At 37.4% G+C, this 26,844-nt stretch overlaps 1 protein-coding gene and 1 pseudogene across 2 annotated transcripts in view; both read right to left on the bottom strand.

Annotated features, from left to right (window-relative positions):
- CPD (carboxypeptidase D) overlaps window positions 1–26,844 on the bottom strand; it is a 57,900-nt gene that overhangs the window by 12,976 nt on the left and 18,080 nt on the right. The window contains exons 3-13 of the mRNA XM_081116230.1: window positions 17,401–17,543; window positions 16,324–16,493; window positions 15,111–15,460; window positions 14,211–14,402; window positions 12,677–12,844; window positions 8,435–8,544; window positions 6,792–6,894; window positions 6,173–6,315; window positions 4,441–4,610; window positions 2,795–3,112; window positions 361–556 (exon numbers count right to left, since the gene is read on the bottom strand). Of these exons, the coding sequence (XP_080972356.1) occupies window positions 361–556; window positions 2,795–3,112; window positions 4,441–4,610; window positions 6,173–6,315; window positions 6,792–6,894; window positions 8,435–8,544; window positions 12,677–12,844; window positions 14,211–14,402; window positions 15,111–15,460; window positions 16,324–16,493; window positions 17,401–17,543 (2,063 nt within the window). The remainder of the gene's footprint in view (window positions 1–360; window positions 557–2,794; window positions 3,113–4,440; window positions 4,611–6,172; window positions 6,316–6,791; window positions 6,895–8,434; window positions 8,545–12,676; window positions 12,845–14,210; window positions 14,403–15,110; window positions 15,461–16,323; window positions 16,494–17,400; window positions 17,544–26,844) is intronic.
- Window positions 19,589–20,413, bottom strand: LOC308568743 (regucalcin pseudogene; annotated as a pseudogene). Its single transcript has one exon. The product of its transcript is annotated as a regucalcin pseudogene (transcript).

The raw sequence follows: 26,844 nt of genomic DNA, 5'->3' as shown, positions 1-26,844 counted from the left end.
AAGGGAAAACTGTCTTTTCCTCATTTTTCACTATAGTATCCTGGTTATAAGTAATTAGGAATGGACGTCCCACAAGTTAGAATGTACGAGACTGTAAGACTGGAAGGACAGGTTGACAAATAAGCGAGTAGAGAACTGAATGACCATCTTTAATATTTTGTATCCAAAGACATATAATAGACACTATTAACAATGAGTATATAAAAGATGGTCTGTTTTTAAAGAGTAAAGTTTATAATGCACTAAAAGTGCCTCTGTGTAAAATCTAACAAATTAAATTTTCAAAATGGTGCCTTGATATCAGTGTTTATCACTGAGCTTTTCCCTTTTAAAACATGTCAAAACAGGCTATCCTCTTACTTGGGTAACAGCTGGGTTCCTTTTGTAGTTTAGGCAGAGAAATTCTGCCAGAGCCAAAAGCAGTTCAGTTCCAACTGGAGCATTTCCATGGATACCAGCAACAAAGCGAATCTTTGGTTCTTCAGGCTCAGATACGTTGGGCTTATTGGATATTTCAAGGGACCAAATTTGACGATATTCAGCACTGTGTCCCAGACTTTCAAAAATCAGAAACAAAAATTCATCAAGTAATCAAGCATTACATAATGTTAATGCTGACATAAAATTTTTTAAAACAAGAAATGAAAATAAAACATGAAAAGTCTTTAAAGAATAAATCATTGTGCCAGAAGACCTTAAGAAAATTAGTTTTCATTGACCAAAGAGAAGTGACAAAGATTATGATTTAGTTTGGCAATCCTCCAAATTCAGTCATTCCCATACCATTTTCACAATATCTCTATCCTCTACAATCCACACTAATATTTAGTTAACATGTCTTTTACATTAACTCACTTAAATTTTTATTGTGCAAAAATATAAATATTGACAAATACAGAAAATCTTACTTTTTAAATCTAAATTTAGACACTTTATACTTTACTAAAAAGGCAATACCAGTATCACATTAAAAATGATTTAAAATGCTCTGCTTGCCCAAGAGCTCTGATTTTATGGCCTGCTTTCTTTGATATAAAGGGAGACTTATAAGAGATAGAAAAAAATATATTCACATTAAATTAAGAAGTATTAATAAAATAGAAAAATTATTGCTTTCTGACAATGCTATTCAATGATACCTAGCATCGTTTGGTGGGCCACCTAAAACTATCTTGTGGCCCACCATTGGCAGGTATTGTATATTTTGGGGGAAATATTTAACTAAAAAGTTATCTTGAATTGGAAGGTAAAAAAAACTTGAATGAACTAAGTAAATGGATAGCAAAATAATTTCCTATTTTATATTTTAAAAATAAGAAAGTCTACAATCTCTATATGATACTAAGACAGACAATATTAAAACCTAAACTAGGCCCTAGCTGGTGTGGCTCAGATGGCTGGGCATCATCCCGGGCACCAAAAGGTTGCTGGTTTGATTCCCGGTTGGGGCGCAGCCCAGGTTTCAGGCTTGATCCCTGGTTGGGGACGTGCAGGAGGCAGCCGATCAATGTTCAGCTCTCACATTGATGTTTTTCTTTCTCCCTCTGCCTTCCTCTCTCTCTCTCTAAAATTCAAAAAATATTTTTTTAAAAACCTAAACAGGGTAGTATAGTAATATTCAAGAATCAGTTGAGAAAGAGAGATAATTGATGTTGCCAAAGTAAATATCACTCCTTGCATCCATGAAGATTATCAACCAGAATCTGAGGAACTAAATTTGCTGGTAAAATGAAAAGGACCAATGAAGAAAAAGAAAGCGAAGAAGTCACAAGCTAGACAATATTCATTAGGTCTATAGCCGGGAACTATAAATGCAAGCAGCATGTAAAGACCCTCAACAGGCAAACAACAGAAATCAACAAATCAAGGAAATAATTTTAGAGTAACTGTAACAAGACCTAAAGAGGATTTTAATGAAACAGTGAAAGGGAGATAAAGTCCAGAAAGTGAAGGTAAAGGCTGTCTCAGCCACCAGTTCTACATAAGGCAGTACCGCATATTTTCCCGAGATCGTCATTCACATGTGTCCCTAAGGCCTCAGGGGATAGCATATGTTCAACTGTGAATAGATTAGAGCATTGATTTTCAGCCTTCCTCTCATTGTCCACATGAATTAACTAATAAATTCTGCAGCACACCGAAAATATATTTTATTTTTTGCCAATCTGACAAAAATAGGTATAATTTTGATTCATTCATACCAGATGGCTATTATTGTGTTGGCTGTTACTATTATTATTTTTTTCTTTGACAGTCTAAGGGATTAGAAGTCAGTGCCCTGAATAAATAGTCGGGTACTGCATGTTTTAAAAATTCTCGTGACACACTGGTTGAAAATCACTGGACTAGAGTACAGAAAATGACAGTAACCAGGCTTCATTTTCTAACTGGAAAAAAAGATGATCCCTCATAGTTCCAAATTTGCCCCTTGCCCCAGCAAAATAAAACAAACTAAGTAATAAGTAGTTAGAACATGAATCTGCAGCTAAGAAGTGAAAAGGGGTTTTAAATCAGTCAAAGCAATCATTAAAAAGAGCAATTTTACATTTCCTGGAGGCACAAGACATGCATTGCTAATCTAGCAAGTAATTCTCCAAAGTTCCTCATAAAAGTTTCCAAGATTCACTGTTAGAAAGCAAATATGTTTCAAAATAAGTGAACTCTGACTCTCTATACATTAAGCTCCCAAATAAATTACAAGAACCATTCAACATAGCTTATGCTGAATGTAAATTCTTTTTTTGGAAAAAAAAGAAAGAAAGAAAAAGGTAGGCAGTAAGAAGGTGATACTTACTTGGTAAGATTTGTAATATGTGGATAGTTCATCACAAGTCCTCTCAAAAACTCTGATAAGTCTTTGTATGAATGATATCGATAAAGAGCCAGGTTTGAGGACGAGCGTAACATGAGGCCTTCCAAACCATTCTCAGCTGAAAGGTCTTTAATTAAAGTTTCAAACTCTTTGGTAGTTGGGTCACTGGAATCGTCAGTGTTGGTGCTAGCTCCCTTTCCTTTCTTTGATTCAATGTTTGTTGAAGATCGAACGAGTGTGAAGTTGACCTGAACAGCACCTTCACTCTTCACTGTCACATTCTTGGTAAGTGGATTATACCTGTGATAAAGGAGATAGGTCAGAGCCCCATTTCTGCAGCTGGAGTGCACCAGCCCTGGGGAAATAGAGGTGCAGATGACATGTGAATCCTTGAGATAAACGTGGCACATCTTCCTAAAAGAGTCAAATTTTTAACTCTGTGATAATTTAATATTTATTTCAAACATTAAACAAAGAACAGGCATGGGTAGACTATAAAATATAAATGAGTTCTTAAGTTTAAATATATGACTTCAAAAGCAAGTTTGCACTTGCACTGGATACCCCATGTCTCCTAGAATTGGAATTTCACTTTAGTCCGTCATCAGTACATATGGTTGAAAAAGTTTGAGGTACTAACTTAGCACATTGTCTACCAAACACATGATTCTCACCCTATTTTTCAAATACCTGGCTGCTTTAGTTTTTCCAATGCTATGCCAAAAAGGAAGAAAAATAGAAAAGACCTCTTACTCATTAGTGAGAAGTTCTAACCCATCAACTTATGGACTACTAGATATTTGAAAGTCATTTTTTTAAAAAAGGTGATGATAATATAAATGTTTTCATATACTTACCCTTACTTCAACAGGTGTTCAGACTAACTCTTTAGAAATAAGACAGCTACTGGGGGAGGGAAAAATATCCTGTGGTAATATCTACTCTTATCAAAATATAAAAAAGAAAACTATGAGGGTAAAAATGTTAAGCTTCAGATTGAACAGTCAGGTGGTTCCAATTCTGTTTGTAAAGGAGGGGGAAATAAAAAAAATTAATTTTCTTCCAAGAAAATAAAAGTCATAAGTTCATTTTCTCTTTTTAAGTAAATATATCTTTGTGGAAAGAAAACCTGTAAAAAAAGATTAAAATGGCCTTTCTTAGAGAATATGCAATAAGAAATAAAATTTCACTGAAGCAATAAGGCATTAAATGTACAATAATAAATTTTTGCCTATGAAATAGTATTTATTGGACTACATGATTAAAGTATGCAGCAGAACAGGAGTCTTTTTCCCCCAACGAACAGGTACTTCCCAGAATAGTTACCAATAGTGAAGGAAATCACTTACTATATGGCTTTACATCTGGACGGGGCAGCTGATCTGAGAGGGGGAGGGCTGATGAGGCCACTGTTCAAGGTGCATAATTTCACAGATTTCTTACATCTGATAGTTTGTATACTCACTTTGCAAACAGAGGAGAGTCAAATGTGTAACCAGCTCTAAACTTCCCAGTGTTAAACTCAAGGTTGCTTAACCTCTTTAGGGCTTTCCTGCAATAATCTTGCAGAATGGAACTATGTTTGTCTTGTTCCCAAGCGCTCAATTTCAAAGTATTCAGTTACTCACCCTTGAGCAGATGCTGTGATTTTGTAAGTTCCTGGAACCAAGAGACGCCAGTAATCTCCAGTTTTGTAAGTAGTCACTGGGTGATTGATTTCAGCAACACTAATGGTGGCATTAAATATACCCCTGCCATCTGTGGCATCTAGGACAAATCCTTTGACACCCTGGTGAACCTGGATAGAAGTACAAGGACCCCAAAATCATTATCTATTGTTATTATTTTGAGAGCTCATATCCAAAATAACAGATTGTTGATAATGTAAACATGTGGAACAAAAAGGAATTTAGGAGTTCAAAGTAAAGCTTAATGTAAATGCCCGTTGAACAAAATATTTTAGTTTCTGAAAGGCCAATTTTTCATAGGCTAGATTTGTCTTTATCACAAGGATTACAAAATACAGTTTAAACTTCAGCACATCTGACAATTTCAGAATACAGACATTCTACAAGAAACTGGCCTGGCTTCTTTAAAAGAAAAATGTCATTTGAAAAAATAGAAGGATTATTCTAGATTAAAGAGAGTAAAAGATGTAATAATCAAATGTAATGCATGAAACTTGACTTGATTCTGGTTCTAATATATAGCTATAAGAAAGTGTTTGGGGGACAAGAAGGAGAAATTTAAATATAGACTAGGTACTAGGTAATAGCAGGGAATTACTGTTAATTATCTTAGGTGAGATAATGGTACTTGGGGATGGCATATAGGAGAATATCCTTACTTTCAGAAGATGCATTATGAAATATTTAGGTGTAAAATATCATAACAGCTGTAATTTACACTGAAATAGTACAGCAAAAATGTGTGTGTGTATAATTTATATTAAATAAAGCAAATATAGCAAAATGTTAAAAATTGTTAAATCTAGGTGAAGGAATAATAGTGTTTATTGTATTTGTCTTATAACATCTGTATATTTAAAATTTTTTAGAATAAGATGTTCTTAAAAATTAGTATGCAAACACAGAGCCTTTATGCCATTCCACTCAGCAAAAAGAATAAAGCAGAAAAGTACTGACATAAAAGCATTAGTTCGATTTTCCTAATAATTAACCATTATTAGCATATTTCTTATAGCCTTTACCTATTGGCCACCATGAATATCCAAACAAAAGGAAATAAATCATTTCACATTAAACCACTGGGGGGAAAAAAAAATATTGCCTGGCCGGGCATGGCTCAGAGGTTGAGTGTCGACCTAGGATCCAGGCGATCAGGGTTCGATTCCTGGTCAGGGCGCATGCCCGGGTTGCGGGCTCGATCCCTAGTCAGGGGCATGCAGGAGGCAGCCGATCAATGACTCTCTCATCATTGATGTTTCTATCTCTCTCTCCCTCTCCCTTCCTCTGTCTGAAATCAATCAATAAATATTAAAATAAATAAATAAATAAATAAATAATAAATAAATAAAAATATTAACCCCATAACCCATCTTTCTATCACTTGACAAATGCTTATGTGCGTATCCAATTAAAGTTAGCCTTTTATAAAGACAGGGTAAAAAGTGACCACTGACCATTAAGAGCAAAACATCACTACACTGTTTAATCATTTTCAACCCCCATGCACACAAATTAAACTAATTTCCATCCACGAATTTTCTAGATAAATGTACTAAAACAAGGTCAGGCCAAACTGGAATTCAAAAGGGTATATTTTAAAATCACGGCATGAAAACCACATGTACCTCCTTGTTCTTGGGAGAGATTTCATACTTCGCTCCTGAGTACTCACCTGTTTCATAAACTGGATTAGAGATCTTCGGTTCTGTTCCCAAAATTTTGGCAGATCCTTCTCAAACGGGTATTTCACACAACCTAGTTCAATAGTCACTTCTAAGCAATTTGTTTGTAAATAGTTCCAGTCCTGCATACCACCTAAAGGATAAAAAATTAAAATCATTCACTGAAGAAATTCTAACCAGCTCAGATCCCAAAAGGTAAGCAACATTCCCAGGGAAAAACCAAATTCATTTTTCCTCAGCATCGGCTGAAAAGCAGTAATGTGTTCATTTGAGAGCTGTTTGATGCTTGTGGTACAGGTAAAACACTCGTACTTTCATGTTTAAGAATTCAAGCACAGCTTACCCTCGTCTAAGGTTCTTTGTATAGCCAGAACTAAAATAGCCAGATAAAAAAATACTTTTATCAAGTTTTAGAACATTATTTTTATTCAATGTGCACCAAATGTAAAAACAGTTGAAAAGGTTATTTGAATGTTGTAAACTATTTAAACAATATCTTTAAAGGAATGATTCTTTCCCCCAAATTAAAAAATTAGTAACAAAGCAGTACCATCCAGGGGAACAGAAAATCCATCAAATTATATGACCTTAATATAAAAGAATGTTTACCTGGGACATTATACCAATTAGCTCCATTTGTTATTCCATGAGGAAAGTATTCATTAGGGTATATATTCTTGCAAGGTCTACCTTGAAACATCTGGGAATTTTCCTGAGGGGGGAAAATAGAATCTTTATTTGTATTTGTATATGTATCAAAAACACAGGAAAATAATGAAAAAAAAAGTAGTTACTAATAGGGTGTATGTGGGGGTGAAAATGAGATGCATGGAGCCATAGGAAGCAATGAGGCTTTTCAATGCATAGCTTTCTATGCCATTTTGATTTTTGATGTACAATTTTATTGTCTATTTACTGAATCAAAATTAAATGTGCTCTGTAAAAAAATTGGATTTTATTTCTCACTCACAATTAAAGTACGTAAACCAACACAACTCCTCTAAAAAAAGACTTCATATTCATATTTTCATTTCATACTTTCAAGAACCTTAAAGTCCAGAAAAGAGAATTCACATACAACATGTAGTAGGCAGCTTTCTCTGACTTGAGGGGGGCTAAGGTGGCCCCTCTATGCAAAGTCTTGAGGGGGGCTAAGACAGCCCCTCTATGCTTTGACTCCACTCTGTATAATTATCTTATCCTGTTACAACTGGTTGCACCCTTTTTCCCCTAAAGAAAATACACTACTCCTCAAAACAGTTGTCTTGGTGTGCTCAGTATCTAGCACAGTGTGTAGCATCATACATGTGCAATAACACCTTGCGCAATGAAGAGTAAACAACAAAACTGCCATGGAGGCACAAATATATGCTACCGAAATCTAGAAAAGAGAAAGATTACTTCTGACTAGAGTGGCAGGGGAAGTTCTCTGAAGAAAATAAGCCTTAAAAGATAGTCAACACTTCATTTTTCTCTTTTGGAAACAGAAAACTAGAAAAAAGCATAGGGGAAAAATAACAATTTCCCATTTTCCACCACTGAGAATTAACCATTTAACTTTAAAAACATATAAACAACTCCCATAAGTTTAACATACCAATTACAGGCTTATGATCCCAATGCTTTCTTATCAAAAAAAAATTATTTTAGATTACTGTGATGCTCTCTTGCTTCCTGGTTTTTCCACTAAAGACTTGCATACATCTTCTGTGTGTCTATCTCCATTTCCATCAATGTCTATATATCAATCTAATTATAAATTATTTATATATTACTGTACTAATATATATATATTATAAACCTGCATAAAAATAAAAAAATTTTTAAGAATAAATTTTAAAATAATAGATTTTCTACTATACCCTTCTACATTTTACTAGATGATCTAGTATAAATCCCATTCTGGACACCATAGTTCTAGGCAGTACTAACATTTCGACTTTATTCTCAGAGCAATAAGAAGCCAACGAAGATATCTGAAGAAAGGGTGATATATTCATGGCACTAGGAAGTTTATTCTGATAATAATGGTAAAAATGGACCAAAGCCACCCAGCCAGTGTGGCTCAGTGGATGTAGGTCCATGAACCAGGAGGTCATGGTTTGATTCCCAGTCAGGGCCCATGCCCTGGTTGTGGGCTCAATTCCTGGTGGGGGGCATGCAGGAGGCAGCCAATAGATATTTTGCTCTCACATTAATTTTTAAATGACAAAGTTAGTTATACAGCATGTTATGTCTAAGCACAAGCCTACCTTGGAATAAGAAAGTGCTATCTGTTGAAACACAGCATCATCTGGTGATTTACTGTACGTGGCAATCCCTTGTTCATCATCATCAAAAGGGTAGTTAACCACCAGAGAACCTACAAGAAGAGAGAGGAAAAGGTATCATGTTATCTGTTTCAAGATGAATCATTAACATAAACTTTTCACAATACTGCTAGAGACAGGAAACAAAAACAATTTTCCAAGGCAAATTTCCTCAACAGAAAATCAAAGTAGATAAGTAAAATAGTAAGTAGCTATTAAAGGTTGTCTTAACTGGAAAGGTCTTGGGAACTTGTAGGTATAATTTACATGTCAAAGCAGAAACCAGAAGTATACAGGCTTAATTTAAACAATTTTACTTTTATAATACTTAGGATTAGAAAAATTGAGCAAAATTTGATATTTTCTCAGTAAAATTCAGACATTTATAAGGCCATGACATTTTAAAATAAGGAATCCTTGGCTCCTTTCCTCAGCTGCCAGTAAGGTGCTTGGTTCTTCTGAGGAAGCCAAGGCCACACTGGCCTGAGGCCCTCACTTCATCAGGCTGCCAGGCACTAGCCCAGCACTCACCCAGACCATGGCCTCCTTCTAGCAGAGCTCACCTACATCTACTGGGACCCTCAGCCCTCATCCTGCATGACCATGAGGTGACAATGACAAAGGATAAGATCAATGTCCTCATTAAAGCAGCCAGTGTAAATGTTGAACCTTTCTGGCCAGGCTTGTTTGCAAAGGCGCTGGCCAATGTCAACATCAGGAGCCTCATCTGCAATGTAGGGGCTGGTGGACCTGCCCCAGCAGCTGGTGCTGCAAGAGCAGGAGGCCCTGCCCCCTCCACTGCTGCTGCCCTGCTGAGGGGAAGAAAGGAGAGGCAAAGAAAGAAGAATCTGAGGAGTCTGATGATGACAAGGGTCTTAGTCTTTTTGACTAAACCTCTTTTGTGACATGTTCAATAAAGAGCTGAACTCGGGGTAAAAAAAAGCGGGGGGGGCCCTTGATGTCCAATTAATCCTCCCATCTCATTTTGACAATATGGAATCTAAAACAGAGAGGTAATTGGACTATGTATGGAGAGTAGAGCCAGCTCTGACCTATACTCAGAAAAAAAAAGCTAAAAATATCTTATGCTCACATGAAAAATCAGTCAATTGGAATTATATCCTATGATTATTCATGACCTACAGTAAAGAAAGTGATGCTTTAAGACATGTGTAAAGGGTATCAATTCCCTTCATGCTCCCCACAGGGCATAAAGCAGGGTGCTTCTCAGAGAAGAGCCCTGAGCTACCCACGCCCACTCCCCCACCACAGGATGGAATCCTTTATTTTCCTATTAGTCACACTATTTTCCTTTGTCCATCTGTCCATTTATTCTGCCTCTACTGAGCCATTCACCTTTGCCTTTTTTTAAGTTTACCATGCCACTTCATGAAAACGGAAATGAAGGAACATATTCAACTTGAACTCAGATGAGGTAATTCTGTGATATCAAATACCAGTAAACATTTATATATTTTTTAAAATGTTCTTTAAGAAGCAAGTATGAAGAACTATGCTCATTCTATTTCCCCAGATAATTCTAACAAGAACAAGTGTACTTCAACACCTTAAACAAATTTCTGAAAAAATTTAATTTCACCGTGGACCTATGACCCACATTTAAAAATTCAAACAAAAAAAAAGTCAACTCCTACTCAATACTGTCTTTCAAATGGATAAAAAAGAGGTTATAAAAGACTTAAAATAATGCTACAAAACAGTTTATTTTAAAAAAATATTAGTATCGACATAAAAAGGATGAGCAACAAAAGGAAAAATAGCAAAACTTGACTTCATCATAATTAAGAACTTTTGTGTATCACAGGACATTATTAGAAAGTAAAAATACAGCCTATGGAACAGGAGAAAATATTTTCAAATCAGCAATCTGACAAGGTTATAGAATCCAGACTATATAAAGAACTATTACAACTCAACAAGACAAAAAAAAATTAAAAGTAGGCAAAAGACTTGAACAGCTATGTCTCCAAATAAGATATCCAAATGTCCCACAAGCATATGAGGAGATGTTCAACATATTTAGTCAATAGGGAAATTAAAATCAAAGCCATAATGAGAGGCCCTGGCAGGGTAGCTCAGCTGGTTAGAGGGTCATCCCGTTATGCCAAGGTAGCGGGTTCCATCTGCAGTCAGGGCACACACAAGAAGCAACCAATGAGTGCATCAATAAGTGGAACAACAAATCGATGTTTCACTCTCTCTCTAAAACCAATTTTAAAAAACCATAATGAGATACTACTTTTCACCCACTAGAATTGCTATAATAAAAAAAAAAGAAAGAAAAACAACAAGTATTGGTGAAAATGTGAAGATGTGGAGTAACTGAAACTTTTATGCATTGCTAGTTGAAATGTAAAATAGTTCAGTTACTGTGGAAAACAGTTTCGCAGTGCCTGAAAAGCTAAACATAAAATTACCCAAAAGAATTGAAAACAGAAATTCAACTAGATACTGTATGCCAATGTCCACAACAGTATTATTCATAATACTAAAAAAGTAGAAACAGCCTATATATCCACCGACATAGAAATAAATAAAGAAATTGTGGTATAAGCATACAATGGGACATTATTCAGCCATAAAAAGGAATAAAGTACTAATACATGCTACAATGTAAACAAACCTTGAAAACATTATGCTAAATGAAAGAAGACAGACAACAAAGGTGACATATTGTATGATTCCATTTCTGTGAAATAACCAAATAGGCAAGTCCACAGAGACAGAACAGGGCTCGAGTGAAGGGGGAGTAGAAGCAACTGCTTAACGGGAAAGGAGAGAAAAACGCTGCGGAACTGGATAGAGATGGCAGTTGCACAACACTGTGAGTTCACTAAAAACATTACTGAGTTGTTCACTTTAACATGGTTAATTTTGTTATATAAATTTCACCTCAATAAAAAATTAAAAATTTACAAAAAGGAACCTTACTTTTCTCTATATTCCTTCACTAGCCTTCTAAAATGAAATCCTCTTTTAAATTTCTTGAGCAATATTCCAAAACCCATTTCAAGATTTTAAGATGAGAAAACAAAACATGTCATGGAAAGAAACATGTCTACATGATTGAAGGTGAATCTCCCACCATGCTAAGGTCTTGATAACACATGTGTAAATTTGAAAATTATTTTCGCTGGAATGTAACTAGTAATTAAGTTTTCAAATTTAGCCAACATGACATGTGATGCATTCTGAGATTATTTTTAAAAGCTAAAAATGAAAAAAATATTTTCTATCAAATATGGCATAAAATATTTTTTAAAGTTATTGTGCCAAACAGGCTGTAACTTCACAATTACCGGTTGGGTCTTTGAGAATCACCCATGATTACCAACTGTGGCAGTATTTTTTCCTACTACTGGCAAGCTTTCAAGGCAATTTTTAGAGACTCTCGATTTACTTCTTAAATCTGAATGCTACGACGAACATTCACGTACAAGTTTATGTGTGGACATGGGTTCAGTTCTGCGGGTGCTGACACTGTGGCCCTGTTCACACAACCCTAGCTGGACGCTGTGGTGACTTTTCATCGTCACCTCTCATCCCCGTCAACTGATCAGCTCCTGCTGAGCTACATGAACACTGCATGAGCATGAGGCCACTGTGCTGCAGTTCAATATACACAGCAAGTAACAGATAAGCACACGTCACAATTTAAACCTACACAGACGAGCTTATTAAAACGTCAGGGACAAAGAGGACTAAACATCTGGCTCTCCTAGTGTTTACGTTTATAGGTGACAAAAAGAATGTTACCAAACTCCCAGTGCAGAGATAAATATAAAACACTTGTGAGGGATAAATATAAAACACTTGAAGAACTAAGTGAGAGAGAAAGAGAGAGAGAGAGAGAGAGAAGGCGGGGGAGGTGAGGAGAGTGTGAAAGCAGAACCCAAGGCGGGTGCAGTACCAGAGGGGAGGGGAGGAGAGGGGAAGGGAGGGGAGGGGAGGGGAGGGAAGGGGAGGAGAGGGGAGGGGAGGGGCAAAGCAGCCAGGAAATTGGCTTAAAAAGTAATAAAAGGGAACTTCATTGTTGTCTGCCATAAAAGCAATAACAGGATACCCATTTTAAGACAGCCTAAAACTATAAATAGATAAAATTCCACCAGGATTTTCAAATGCTCTCAACGAGAATTAATTAGTAGAGTATCAAGTTGCTATTACCTCCATGCAGGTTTGCTGATAGTACAAATGGATAGGCCTTCATCCAGCTCATTACAGCAATAGTTTCTGGTTGGGTAGGATCTGCGATCTGAACAAACTGGTCTGGGAAATTTCGGTTCAAGTCAAAGTTGTTGCTGTTGTTTCTGCCGATTACACTTATTGAATCTCCTATATGATAAAGGATTAAAATTTAAGCCATGTTTCACTTACAGTTTGATCAAACACATACTGCTTCAGCTATCTTAACTCAAAGGTAAGTGTGAACACATCAGGCTTCACTATGATCTATCACACTATAATTAAAATTCACATCTTTTTTATATTATACACTTTAAAAATCTACCTCTTCCAAATCTTTTGAACAGAGATGTAAAACCATTTTCTTTTCGTTCCTGCCCTCTGTTCATACTTTGGGAGAGTGGAATCCAACTATACACATTATATTAAAGTACTGCTCAACTATCAGCAGTCCACATACAATGACGTGATCATGATACTGAGTGGGCATGACTGATCCGACGGGGACTCTACTGTACTGGTATACAGGTGACTAAAACAGCATAAAGAAACAGACGATTTAAAAAGAAGAAAACTGTGGATCACATTAAAGTGATCACAAAAAGGTAAAGTCAGCCAAGAATATAGTTGGAAGTTTAACCTGATCGGGGAGAAAGGGTTTAATTCAAGTTTATTCCATTTTATGGGAGCCCTATTATTGTTCTTATAACGAGAAAATAACTGCAAGTGAATGAAGAAGACATGCTGGAGGGCTTACTAGTAGTAAGTAGTTCCACCTTCTGGTAAGGTCTCAAGGGAGGAATGTGAGAGGGATTTGTGAAGCTACAAACGATGAGGTCCTGAGGGAAGGAATCTGAATAATATATATCTAAGAGCTAACCTAGTGATTCATTAGTTGATTCAGTGGGCAGTCAGGGAGAGTAATAAATCACGTGGCTGCGTATTCATACTGTGGTACATATTCTACTCACTGGTGTCACTGCCTGGAAGGAACCACAGCCTGGGAAATGGGAAAGATGGGTTCTCTCTCTCCCAGTGTTCTGCATAAGGTGGCCTGTGTGAGCAAGTTGCTCTCGGGGCCCCAGGAGAGATGGGCTAGCCCAGAGGAGGCAGAAGAATGGAAAGTCGATAACTCAACAGATTTAAAATGTGCATGAGTAGAAATGGGACTCAAAACAGAGTCACCTGCTTCAAAAGATATTTGGTTTGAGTTTTTACTTATGATAAAAGTTCCTGATATAATAATTAAACAATAATGAGTGTTAAAGTGAAACAATTTGTAAAAACCTTAATTATTTTTAGTAGATAAGAGAAATTACCAAAGTAGAGAACTCCATTTAAATAAACTTGATCACATTATTGTTGAAGGAACTGGTCTTACAAGAATATAAAAGCTGGAACCAATTATAAGCTATAAGAATAAAATAGGAAGAAATTCAAGGGAAACAACCAATTCAAATTCTCTTACCATATAATAATAATAAAGATGAAGCATTAATAAACAGCTATTCTTTACCTTCCTGGGCCTTTTCGTACCCATCAGGATTCATGGATGGCATAAGGTGAATTCTAGTGCTACGAACCAAATCTGTAACTTCAGGGTCTGTTCCAAAGTTCTTACAAAGGTATTCGATGAGGTTCAACAGCAATTCTCTGCCAACCACTTCATTTCCATGCATGTTTCCAATGTACTTAAATTCTGGTTCACCTGAAAACAAAATAATTACATAGAAGACTTTTTTCTTTCCATTTATCATGAACTCTACTTTTCCCCCAACGTATGCAAAGACACTGAACCAAAAATTTAAGAAAAGATATATTTTGCCCAGTCAGGTGTGGCTCAGCGGTTGAGCATTGACCTAGGATCCAGGAGATTATGGTTCGCTTCCTGGTCAGGGCACATGCCCAGGTTGCAGGCTCGATCCCCAGTCTGGGGCGTGCAGGAGGCAGCCAATCAATGTCTCTCTCATCACTGATGTTTCTACCTCTCTCTCCCCCTTTCCCTTCCTCTCTCTGAAATCAATAAAGATATATAAAAATAAAAATTAAAAATAAAAATAAATAAAAATTGTAGCTGTTAAAAAAAGATATATTTCAATAAAAGCAGCAAGAAAAAAACATGTTATAAAGCAGCTTCCTTACTAATATATATGTCTGAGCAAGCTCAAACCATGTATATAAGCCATATGCTATGAAAATAAAAGTACTATTAGCAGAAAGAATCAGATCTATGCAATATGTTAAATACTGTGCCTAATACATATTAAATGAATTTTATTTTCTGGCAAGATTGGTTACATTTTCTTTGTTTCAGTTATATATACTATATGTGACCTTTCAGACGAAACATAGCAATACTGTATTACATAGATCTGAGAGGCACTACTAAAATTATGTATAAGACCACACCAATTACCTGGTTCATGGACACCTGGATTATCAGATATCTCCATTACATAAAGTTCTCTTGACTCTACTGATTTACCCAATGAATAAAGCCGGGTGATGTTAGGATATTCATTGGCAAACCTTCTCAAGAAGATTTCCATATCAGGGAAGTGGTGGTGGCGAAAGTCCTTTGGCTGAATTGGCTGGTGGGAGGACTGTGTTCCAGGAGAAAGATTAAGTAGAGCAACTGTGCTAGCAGTTGCTACAACCTCAGTTGTGTCAGGGATTGCTGAAGCCGCAGTTGATCGAAGGGTAAAATTCACCTTTGTAGCTGGGCCTTCTTTCACTATTATATTATTAATAGTCAGTGGCATATATCTGAAAAAATATATATTTGAAAAAGTAGATGGCTTGGAGTTAAATTAAAACACACACTGCTTTAACATTATAAAAGCACAATACTCACAACACTTTTCATACTCTAGCACTTGGTGGTCTATCAAAACTCAACTACATAAACATAAATGTGTAAATTCAAGACTTTGAGAATATTATCTCACAGAAAATCCCCAATTACATCTTTAGAGAACTATTTCTCTTGCCATCATCCCAGGTACCACAGATTAGAACACTACCAAAAGCTCACATTCCAAGGAGAGAATATGATGAGGGATGGAGGTCATTAATCCGCTGTAACCACTGCTACAATACTCAAAGAAGGGGCAAATTACCCAGTTCTTTGCAGTACCTTATAAACTGACATTCCAACTATTCCAAATAGGAAAGCTAAAAATTAAATGAAAGGTTATCAACTACATCCTTAGCAAAGTGATCGTACAGGAAGGTTTCCAGGGGAGGTAAGGAGCCACTGCCACTCATTTCATATATTAGAAAGCACATGATAAAGACAACTCTCAAAATGCCTTTTCCAGAGCTCTGAGCTTCTTGTACTCTGGCATTCAGTTAGCCTTCGAGCAGTGCTCTCCACAGATCACCATCTTTCCAAGCTTTTAAAACTGTCTTTCTTCCCAGTTTTTCAGTTATGCTTCCTATTTAGCTGTACTATTCTACTATATGACAAAAGACTCCACGATAGTATTTTCTCATTATAAAAGGGGAGAAAAATCAGAAAACAAGGAAAAATAAAAGCCAGATACAATAAATAACATTTCCTAGACTATATTTCTGTCTTACATATAAACAAAGATTTGGTATTTAATGATCCTAATTTAAATTCTTACCCAGTTAAAGCTGCTGTAATGTTATAAGTTCCAGGAACAAGTAATCTATGGAAATCACCAAATCTGCCTGTTGTAATATTATGATCAATACCAGCCACTGAGATGGTTGCATTCTCTAAGCCAGATCCCGTTACTGAATCTTTAACAAATCCTGCAACTCCAATGTGGACCTGAAATAATAAGAATCAAAGCAGACTGCTCAGAGACAATCAATTTGGAAGGTAAGAGAGCATAACCTCTTTGTGTTGATATAGAATTCCTAAAAAAAATAAGTTAACTCCTCTATCTCCCAGAAATAGTTTTCAATCCCTCCAAGTTAAAAAAAACTGTAGACAAAAATATTAAATCCTTAAACTTAAATCATATGTGCCTGAAAACTACACTGGTAATATGCTTTTGAAATTTTCTCTGTTCAAAGCCAGACTTCTAATTTTCTCAACAAGGCATAAGTAATCATTTCTGATATATACACTAGTGTATTAGCCTGCCTGATGTTTAAAATTAAACTTATGTTCATGGAGCCTATAGTGATAAAAGCTCTCTAGCAAATATGATCACATGAGCGCAGCAAGCGTGGTACAGCGGTTGAGCATTGACCCGTGAACCAGGAGATCAAAGTTTGATTCCCGGTCAGGGCACATGCCTGGGTTGCAGGCTCAATCCCCAGTAGGGGGCATGCAGGAGGCAGCCGATCAATGATTCTCTCCCATCACTGATGTTTCTCTCTCTCCCTCTTCCTCTCCCTTCTTCTCTCTGAAATAAAAACATTAAAAAAAAAAAAAATCACATGACATTGTAAGAACCTGGTTAATTATTTCAGTTTGCAAAAGTGTTCTAAGACAAAGGAAACGCTAAGGAGGAAAAGAGCTGGGGGAGAGGGCAAGGAGGCACAACTAAAATATGTTGTAACAGATTGCTAACTTAACAGTTTCTAAAGATAATCTACAACTTTAAATAATCAAAACAGATAAAGGGTATCTAGTTTAGATTGTTGTTCATATACAACTGATTTTCCCCCTTATTTAGCCCATTATTTCCATATCCCTCCCTTCCAAACCTTCCAGTCAGCTGCTTTACCTTTTCAATCAACGTGATCAAAGACTCACGATTGTTCTCCCATTCCTGTAGAAGCTGCGAAGCAGGTGGGTACTTGCAACAAGACAGTTCTAATGTGATCTCAAAACAGCTGGCCCACACATAGTTATAATCCTGCATTCCACCTGTAACATGAAGGGAAAAATACTTTACTCTCAGGAGTCTACTCTCAAAAAGACCAAAGAAACTAAACCTGCCATCTCTGCTCGTACAAATTTTCATGAAATGGTTTGAACTTAGAGAAGGTTCTTGAGTTACAGAGGAGACGAAGAAGGAAGGTTAAAGGCATATACATTGAAAATGAATATGCATAAAGGAAAATATCTGATTGACAGAATAAAGAGTTTTAATAGCATGAACGTATCAGTTAATAACAATAGCAATAATGATAACAGCTCTACATGCCAGGCATGTTCTGCAAGCTTGAGGTAGGTATGATCATTTCCCCCATTTTACAAATGTGAGGCACAGACAGGTTAAGGTTTTTGACAGAAAGAACATGAAGGGTACCATGTGATTGATCTTAAAGTTGTCAAGGATATTCATGCCAAAGCATTATTAAGTGCCTACCATTCTAACTGTCCTACTTTTATCAAGGTGGCAAAAGAAAAAAAAAGGCTGTATATAGGGTGGTACAGCTATACAAATTGGGGGGGAGGGAGACACAACCCTTTCAAAATGTGTTTAATGAAAGAGGGAAGCAAAAAGGGGCATAAGCACCCACAGTCGGCCACCTTCACTACCTCTAACGCCTTTATGAGCCCATACATTCATTCTGTAGAAAGCCTATTACTCTATCATTCCTGTCACTTGATTCTTTAAAATAGGCTTTTTTAGGGCAATTTTAGGTTCACAGGAAAACTGAGGCAGAAGGTACAGAGATTTTTCCTAACCCCCCTGCTCCCACACACGCAGAGTCTCCATTACCCCCACCCCCACCAGAAGGTACACTTGTTACAACTGATGAACCTACATCGATACATCACTACCACCCAAAGTCCACTGTTTGTACTAGGGCTCACTCTTGTACATTCTATGGGTTTGGACAAATGTATAATGCCATGTTTCCACCAGTATAGCACCATACAGAGTAGTTTCACTGCCCTAAAAATCCTCTGTGCTCTGCCTATCACCCCTCCCTCCCCCTAACCTTGCCAACCACTGATCTTTTTACTATCTCCATATGGTTTTGCCTTTTCCAGAATGTCATATAGATGGAATCATACAGCATGTAACCTTTTCACATTGGTCTCTTTCATTTGGTAATAAGTACTTAAGGTTCCTCCACGTCTTTTTATGGCTCGATAGCTCATTTCTTTTAGTGCTGAATAATACACCATTGTTTGGGTGTACCACAGTTTGTTTACTCATTCACCTACTGAAGGACATCTTGGTTGTTTCCACGTTTTCGAAATTATGAACAAAGCTGCTATAAACATCTGCATGCAGGTTTTTGTGTGGATATAAGTTTCCAATTCCTTTGGGTGAATACCAAGGAGCTCAACTGCTGGATTGTATGGTAAGAATGTTAGTTTTGTAAGAAACAACCAAACTGTCTTCCAAAGTGTCTGTACCATTTTGCATTTCCTCCAAAGAGTGAGAATTCTGTTGCTCAAATCCTCGCCAGCGTTTGCTTGTTGGCAGTGTCCCAGATTTTGGCTATTCTGACAGGTGTGTAGTGGTAACTCATTGTTTTAATTTGCATTTCCCTAATGACATACAATGTGGAGTGGTGTCCTCTTTTTTTAAATAAGTTATTACCAGGTTACTATTTATTAGTTTGTCTGAAGCTTTAGGTATAGTAAGTACGGAATGCGGAATAAAGAACAGGTAGGCTCTTCCCTTTCCCCCTGCCCACCACCAATTTGCAAAGAATCAAGAGGCTGGCTGAGAACTGAACAACTTTTGGCATTTCTATAGGAACTTTGCAGAAGGCCTTATATATAGCATATTATCAAACCCACCTGCCACCCTTCTTAAAAATCTCTACATTTTAAAAATAGTAAATAAAAACTTAACCATTATATAATTGCCTCATTTTTTGGGAACTAGATTGATATTTCAGCTCCAGAATTTTCTAGTTGTCTTCAAAGTTTCCTCTAGTAGGAAAGAAGGCCTGTCACTTATCCTACATAAGGGTAGGGAGGAATTCTTTTGACCTCCAGGCCAGTTATTTTGAAAACTGAAAACTCCACCAGCGTCCAGATTGCCACAATAGACCCTCAGGGTCCATTCCATCCCAGGCACAGTGTCACGTACATTTCAGAATCCTTTCCTCTGAAGTATTTCCAGAGAGCTTTACAGCTTGAAGTCTTTTCCCTCTCAGGATCTAAACGAATCACTCTTCCTCCATTGTAACAGGCCACCCAGAGCTTCCCATCAGCATCAATACACATTACATCTGGGATTTGTTCTTCTTTCTCCAGCTTGTTAAACACTTCTGATTGGAGATCTTTCCTGTCTGCAGGTCACAGTCAAAGGCATCCACAGAGTAGGACAGGCTATCAATGCAACAGAAGATTTTGTGGTCCAGGAACCAATCCAACTCATTGGAGATATCCACCTGGTCAAAGCACTTTTACACATGGTGGTCAGTAAAGAGGGAATACAGCTCCAGAACTGCTAGGGCTGTTTCCTCAGGCTTGGTGTCAGCAAAGTATCTCCCAGCAGGACCCACCTTCCTATCAGATTGTTTTTCTTGTCTTTATCTACTGTGGCCAGGACAATGGCTGAATGATCTTCCCAGCTCAAAGCACAGAACTTTGTTCCAATTGTGGTAACGAAGCCTCCCAACTGGCGATCGGCAGAGGGCCACAGAGCTGACTGGGGCATGCAGAGATCACTTGCTGACCTTGCTTGCTGAGAGAATCCCAATGGCAAACTTTTTTACAGGAATATCTATGAAAAGCAGAAAGCTGGACTCTTCCTCCCACACCGGAGACTCCCCATACCAGCAGTTCTCAGGCAGGACACACTCAATCTTAATGGAAGACATTGTCATGGGGAAGATCTTGGTGCCGGTGACCCTCAGAGAGCCAGCTGCTCAGAGCCATCTTCATGTTTATTTGCCATCTGTATATCGTTTTGGTGAGGAGTCTGTTAATGCCTTTGGCCTGTTTTAAAATCTGGTGGTTTTTTCTTATTGATTTTAGAGACAGGGTGGGTCGAAGAGGAGAGAGAAAGAGAGCGAGCCCTAGCCAGTGTGATCAAGGGCACGTACCTGGGTTTCCAGTTCCTTCCTCCACACTGATCAGGGTGTGTGTGGGAGGCAACCAACCGATTTGACACATTCATGTTTCTCTCCCTCTCTCTCCCCTCACCCTCCCTTCCACTCTCTCTTAAAAAAAAAAAAATCTGTGGAAAAAATATCCTCCGGTGAGGATTAACGAGGGGGGGGAGAGAGAGAGAGGAAAACATCGAAACATAGATTTGTTGTTCCACTTATTGATATTCATTGGTTGTTTCTTGTATGTGCCCTGATTGGGGATAAAACCCGCAACCTTGGTGTACTGGAACGACACTCTAACCAACTGAGCTACCTGGCCAGGGCCTGGTGGGTTTGTTTTTTTTTATTGTTAGGGTTTTTTTTTGTATATTTTGGATAAGCCCTTTATCAGATGTGATTTTCTTTGTTTGGGGGCTGAATAACATTCCATTTTATGCATATACTGCATTTTTTTCCATTCATATGTCAATACACATTTAGGTTGCTTCTTGGCAATTGTGAATAATGGTACTGTCAACATGGGTGTGCGAATATCTTTTCAAGGTGCTATTTTCAATTCTTCTGTATATATTGGGATTGCTGAATCATATGATAATTCTATTTTTAACTTTGTGAGCCAGTTCCATACTGTTTTCCATAGTGGCTGCACTGTTTTTATATTTCCACCAGCCATGCCAAGAATTCCAAATTCTCCACATCCTCACCAACACTTGGTGTGTTTTTTTTGTTCTGTTTTGTTTTTATAGTGGCCATCCTTAGAGGTGATATCTCATCGTGGTTTTGATTTGCAATTCCCTGATGATTAATGATGCTAAGCATCTTTTCATATGCTTCTTGTCCATCTGTATATCTTCTTTGAAGAAATGCCTATTCACGTCCTTTGCTCGTGCATTAATTGGATTACTTGTTTTTTGTGGTTGTTGAGTTGTAGTTCTTTATATATTCTGAATATTAACCCCCTATCAGATATATGGTTTGCAAATATTTTCCCTAAGTTGCTTTTACTCTGTTGATTGTTTCCTTTGCTGCACAGAACACTGAAGGTTCTGAGAAGAGGTGTGGTATGATCTGAACTGCCTTTTTAAACGATCATTCTGACTGCTGGGTGGAAAATCACTGGGGGTGCACAAAGGGAAGAAGAAAGATGGATTAGAAGAGTATGGTGACTTAGACTAGGCTGGTGGTAGTGGAGATGAAGTGAACAGATCTGGGTGTTCAAAGGACTTGTTTGTAGGGAATCAAGGATGACTTCTAGGATTTTGGATTGAGAAACTGACAACTCTCAAATTTCTATCTCCAGTCTAGGCCTCTTTCCCAGACTCCAGTCTTGTACATCTAATTGCGTCTTCAATATTCCTACTTGGAAACTGCAAACTCCACATATCCTCATCTTCCCCAAACCTGCCCACCCAGTCCCTCCCATCGTGGTTAACAGCACTTCCACCCTTCTAGTTGCTCAGGCCAGTATACCCAGAACCTAAAGATTTGTGTTTCTCCTGATTCCCACTGCCGCTGCTCTGGTACAAGCCACCGTTTCCTTTCCCCAGTTGGACTCTGCAATCACTCTTAATAGACCTTCCTGTTCCTGCCCTTGCTCTCTATAGTCTCTTCTCAAAGGAGATGCCAGAGTAATTCTGTTGAAATATAAGTCAGATGCTACTCCTCTGTACAGCGACTTCCTATTTCACTCAGACTAAAAGCCAAAGTCTTCACAGTGGCCTAAAGCCCTACGGGATTTGTCCTCCGACACCCCCTCCCATCTTTAACCTTACTGTTCCACTACTGGCTTGGCACCAGCCACATGGCCTCCTTGCTGTTCACCGGATAGACCAGGTACCTCTTAACTTTGGGTCTTTGCTCTGTTTCCTTTGTCTGGAATGCTTTCCCCCCAGATATCCATACTTGACTCCCTCACCTCCAGCTCTTTGCTCTAATTTCAACTTGACAATGAGCCTTACCTTTACCTCCTCATTTAAAGTTGCTAGTTACTTCTTCCCATGACTATCCAAGGCCCATCCCATCAACACTCGGAATTCCTCTCACACTTTTCTACTTTTGTATTTTTTCTATAATACTTAATAATTTACCTACTATGTTTATTATTTACTGCCTGTTTTTCCTTGCTAGATTTTAAGCAAGGGTGGAGACATTTGTTATGCCCACTATGGATATTCCAAACACTAGAACAGTACCTGGCACATAGTAGTTCTTCAATAAATATTTGTTGGAGGAATGAAAGTAAGTAGTGGAAATACCTGGCCGGATAGCTCAGTTGGTTAGAGAATCGTTCTAGAATGCCAAGATTGCAGATTCAATCTCCAGTCAGGGCACATACAAGAAACCAACCAGTGAATGCATAAGTGAAACAACAAATAAGTGTTTCTCTCTCTCTCTTAAATCAATAAATTGAAGAAAAAAAAAAGTAGTGGGAAAAGTAAGTAGAAGGCAGTGGGAAAGTAAGACTTCTGTTTTGAATGTATTAAATTTGAGATGCCCAGTAAGCACCCATGTGGAGATATCAAATAGACTTCCTCTTCCCAGAATATACACATGCAGGTTTATAACCACCACAAGCTCAGTAACCTTTTTTTATTAGAAGCAAAGTACCCATCTTTTGGCTTTCTCTTATATTCTATTATCTTGCACTCACTTTGGGTCTCGCAGGAAACTGGTGAGATGCTGAGTTTCATATCCCTACCCAGTCATATTATTCATTAAGTGATGTTAGTCACGTTTAGTCATAGTTGACCTAAAATAATCTTTGCTAACTCTTACTTGTATGTACACATATGGACATATACATGCTATTCATTGTACATATTTATTAATCTTTTCTATTTTATTATGATATTAGTCACAATACAATGGTCACTGTGTATAACACATTATACTAAGATTATAGAGATGTATAAATAAACATACTTTCAGAGTTTAGAGTCTTAGTGAGGAAACAGAACACAGAACACAAAAATGACAATTTCAGAGCAATGTAAGTGTGAACTAATCTAAGTTTTCTGCATATGTAAAACTTAATAGCTATGCTAAATTACAAAAATGGTGAATTCACATTTTAATTATGCCAGAGGCAGTAGACTACTTATAACACTATAATCACCAGGTGTGAGCCCTAGCATTCTTTTCTCTCTCTCTTAATTGTTTCACTTCAGTAACAATTTAAGAAATAATAGCTAAGAGCAATAAGAAGACTAAGTTTACAGTCATAGTGTTATCTAATCAGCCTTTTAGAGTAACTTAATAGGATTGTAACTAGCCAGCTCCAATCAATGATTCAAACCAACATACTCCCAGGATAGGGGGTAGGGAAGGACAGAAGTTTTTTTTAAAAAAAGACTTAATTCCAAGAGAGGAAACTATATTGAGAGGTCACTAGTCCGAGATCACACACTGCTTTCGAAAGTGGCTGTGTTATTTCACATTCCCATCAGCAATGTACGAATGTTCCAGTTGCTCTGCAACTCCTCCAACAAGATGGTCAAGCAACTGGTCACCAGCCCTTTCCATTTTAAGTACACTCGTGGGGCTGTAGTAACATCTCACTGTGGTTTTAACCTGTATTCCCCTCTCATGCGTTTACTTATCATCTATTTTGGAAGACCCTGGAAACCACAGACCACAAGTGAGATTATAGAGAGGAGGGGGCCCAAGAACGGGATCGGGTGAAGTTTTCTATGAACTCCTGGGCTCAACCCTGAAATGCACGCGTGGGTCAGACTGAAGAGCACACCAAAAGCACTGAAGTGCAGTACAGGCCACTGCCCCTACCCCAGGCTGGTCTGGGTGGTACATACACAGGACAGGCCTGAACAGGCGGCACAAAGGCTTTGAAACCTGAGCTGATGTGAGAACTGCAGCCCACAGAAGGTGAGTCAAAACTCGCAAAACCTAACTGGGCCATTCACTGCTAGGACGCACTAACAGAAACATTACTAGTTTCTATAATACTTAAACAAGGCTCAGCTCTCACAAGACTCAAAATGTCCAGGGTATAATCCAAAATTATTTGACATTCAAAGAACCATGAAAATGTCAACAACTTGCAAGGAAAAAATAATCAATAGATAACAACCCCAAGATGACACAGATGTTGGAATTATCAGACTAACCTTTAAAGCAATTATGATAGCCATGCTCTAAGGAAGATTAAACATTCTTGAAATGAAAAAAAGAAACAGAAGACAAAAAACAACAAAATGGAAATTTCATTGTTTATTTTATTTCTCCCCCTTTCACCATTTATCCTGCTTATACCCTCTTCCACCTCCATGTCCCTCACCCCCCACAATCACAACTATAATAACCAAAATTTTAAAATTTACTGGATGAGTTCAACAGAGGAGTGGAAATGACAAGGGGAAAGAGTGAGTTCACTTGAAGATAGGTAAGTAGAAATTACCCACTCTGCACATCAGAGAAAGAGAAAATCTTTTTAAAAAACAGTGTTTTAGGGGTAACAACAAAAGGTGTAACATTCTTGTCATTAGTCTTAGAAAGAGAGAAAAATGTGCCATGGTGAAAAATATATTGGAAGAAATATGGCTAAAAACTCCCCAAATTTGGCAAAAGACAAAGACTTACATTTCAAGCAGCTCAGCAAATCCCAACCAGGATAAACTCAAAGAAATTCATGCCTAGATACTTCACAATCAAACTGCTGAAAACTAAAGATAAAGGGGGGAAAATCTTAAAAGTAGAGAAAATGCTATGTTTATAAAGGGAATAACAATGAAAATGACAGTGAATTCCTCATCAGAGGCCAGAAGGCACATGTTTTTTTAAAAAGAAAAAAGTAGAAAAAGAATCAGAATCGTCAACCCAGAACACAGTTTTATATTCAGTGAAACTATCTTTCAGGGAACGCAGGCAAAAAGACATTCTCAGTGAAGGAAAACCACAAGCATCTGCCACAAGCAGACCTGTTTTAAAGAAATGCTAAAGAACGTACTTCAGGCAGAAGAGAATGATGCCAGAGAAAAACTTGGAACTGCAACAACAACAACAAAAAAGGTAGCCCCAGCCAGGTGGCTCCGTTGACTGGAGCACTGTCCTGTACACAAAAAGGTTGTGGGTACGATTCCCTGTCAGGGCACATACCTAGGGTGAGGGTTCGATCCCCAGCAGGGGCCCATACAGAAGGCAACCAATCGATGTTTCTCTCTCTCTCAAATCAATAAACATGTCCTCGGGTGAGTATTAAAAAAAAAAAGAAATGGTAAATATATAGTAAACTATTTGTCTCATCTAAAATTCTTTAAAATATGTATGACAGTGAAGGCAAAAACCGTAACATTGTCTGCTGGGGTTTTCTATGTATATACATATAACACATATGACAACTACAACATAAAGGGGAGAGGTAAAGGGTGGAGGTAAGATTTCTACATTTACCTTGAAGTGGTAAAACATTAATTCTAGGTAGAACTGCAAAAATTTAAGTATGTAATTCTAGAGCAACCACCAAAACAAACTCTACAAAGAGATACAGTATAATAAAAACACTATAGGAAAAAAAAGAACTACTAAACATTCAAGCAATCCAATGGAGGCAGGGAAATAGAAAGAAATGAAATAAAAAAAACTGAGTGACAAACAGAAAAATAAAAAGGTAGATCTAAATCCAAACATATCAATAATTATATCCAATGTAAATGGTGCAAACATTTACACCAACTAGAAGACAGAAACTGTCAAACAGAATTAAAAAACAAGACCCTTGCTGTCTACAAGAAACTCACCTTAAATATAAAGGTATAGACAAGTAAAAAGTAAAGGAATGAAAAAAAAAACACCATGCAAACACAAATCAAAAGAAAGGTGTGGGTATATTGCTATCAGACAAAGTAGACTTCAGGAGCAAGAAAAAGTGGCAGGGATAAAGAGGAAATTTACCCAGTGATAAAAGGCCAACTCACCAAGATGACATAACAATCTTAAATGGAACTCCAACAGAACAGAACAAACAGTTCTAACAACAGACCTTCAAAGTACATTAAATAAAAAACTGATAGTTCTAAAAGAAAAAATGGACAAATCCACAATTATGATTGCAGACTTCACACTCCTCTCTCAGGAATCAACAAAACAAGCAGACTGAGAAACAGCAAAGAATAAAGAATTTAAAAATGCCACACTTTTGGTCTTTAAATTCAACTTCATTTTGACCAAGTCTGAACTGCACATGG

This window comes from Miniopterus schreibersii (genome assembly GCF_964146895.1).
Source record: "Miniopterus schreibersii genome assembly, chromosome: 16".
NCBI classification, from domain to species: domain Eukaryota; kingdom Metazoa; phylum Chordata; class Mammalia; order Chiroptera; family Miniopteridae; genus Miniopterus; species Miniopterus schreibersii.
Note: the sequence above shows the minus strand (reverse complement) of the source record. Positions and strands in the feature narration are given on the sequence as shown.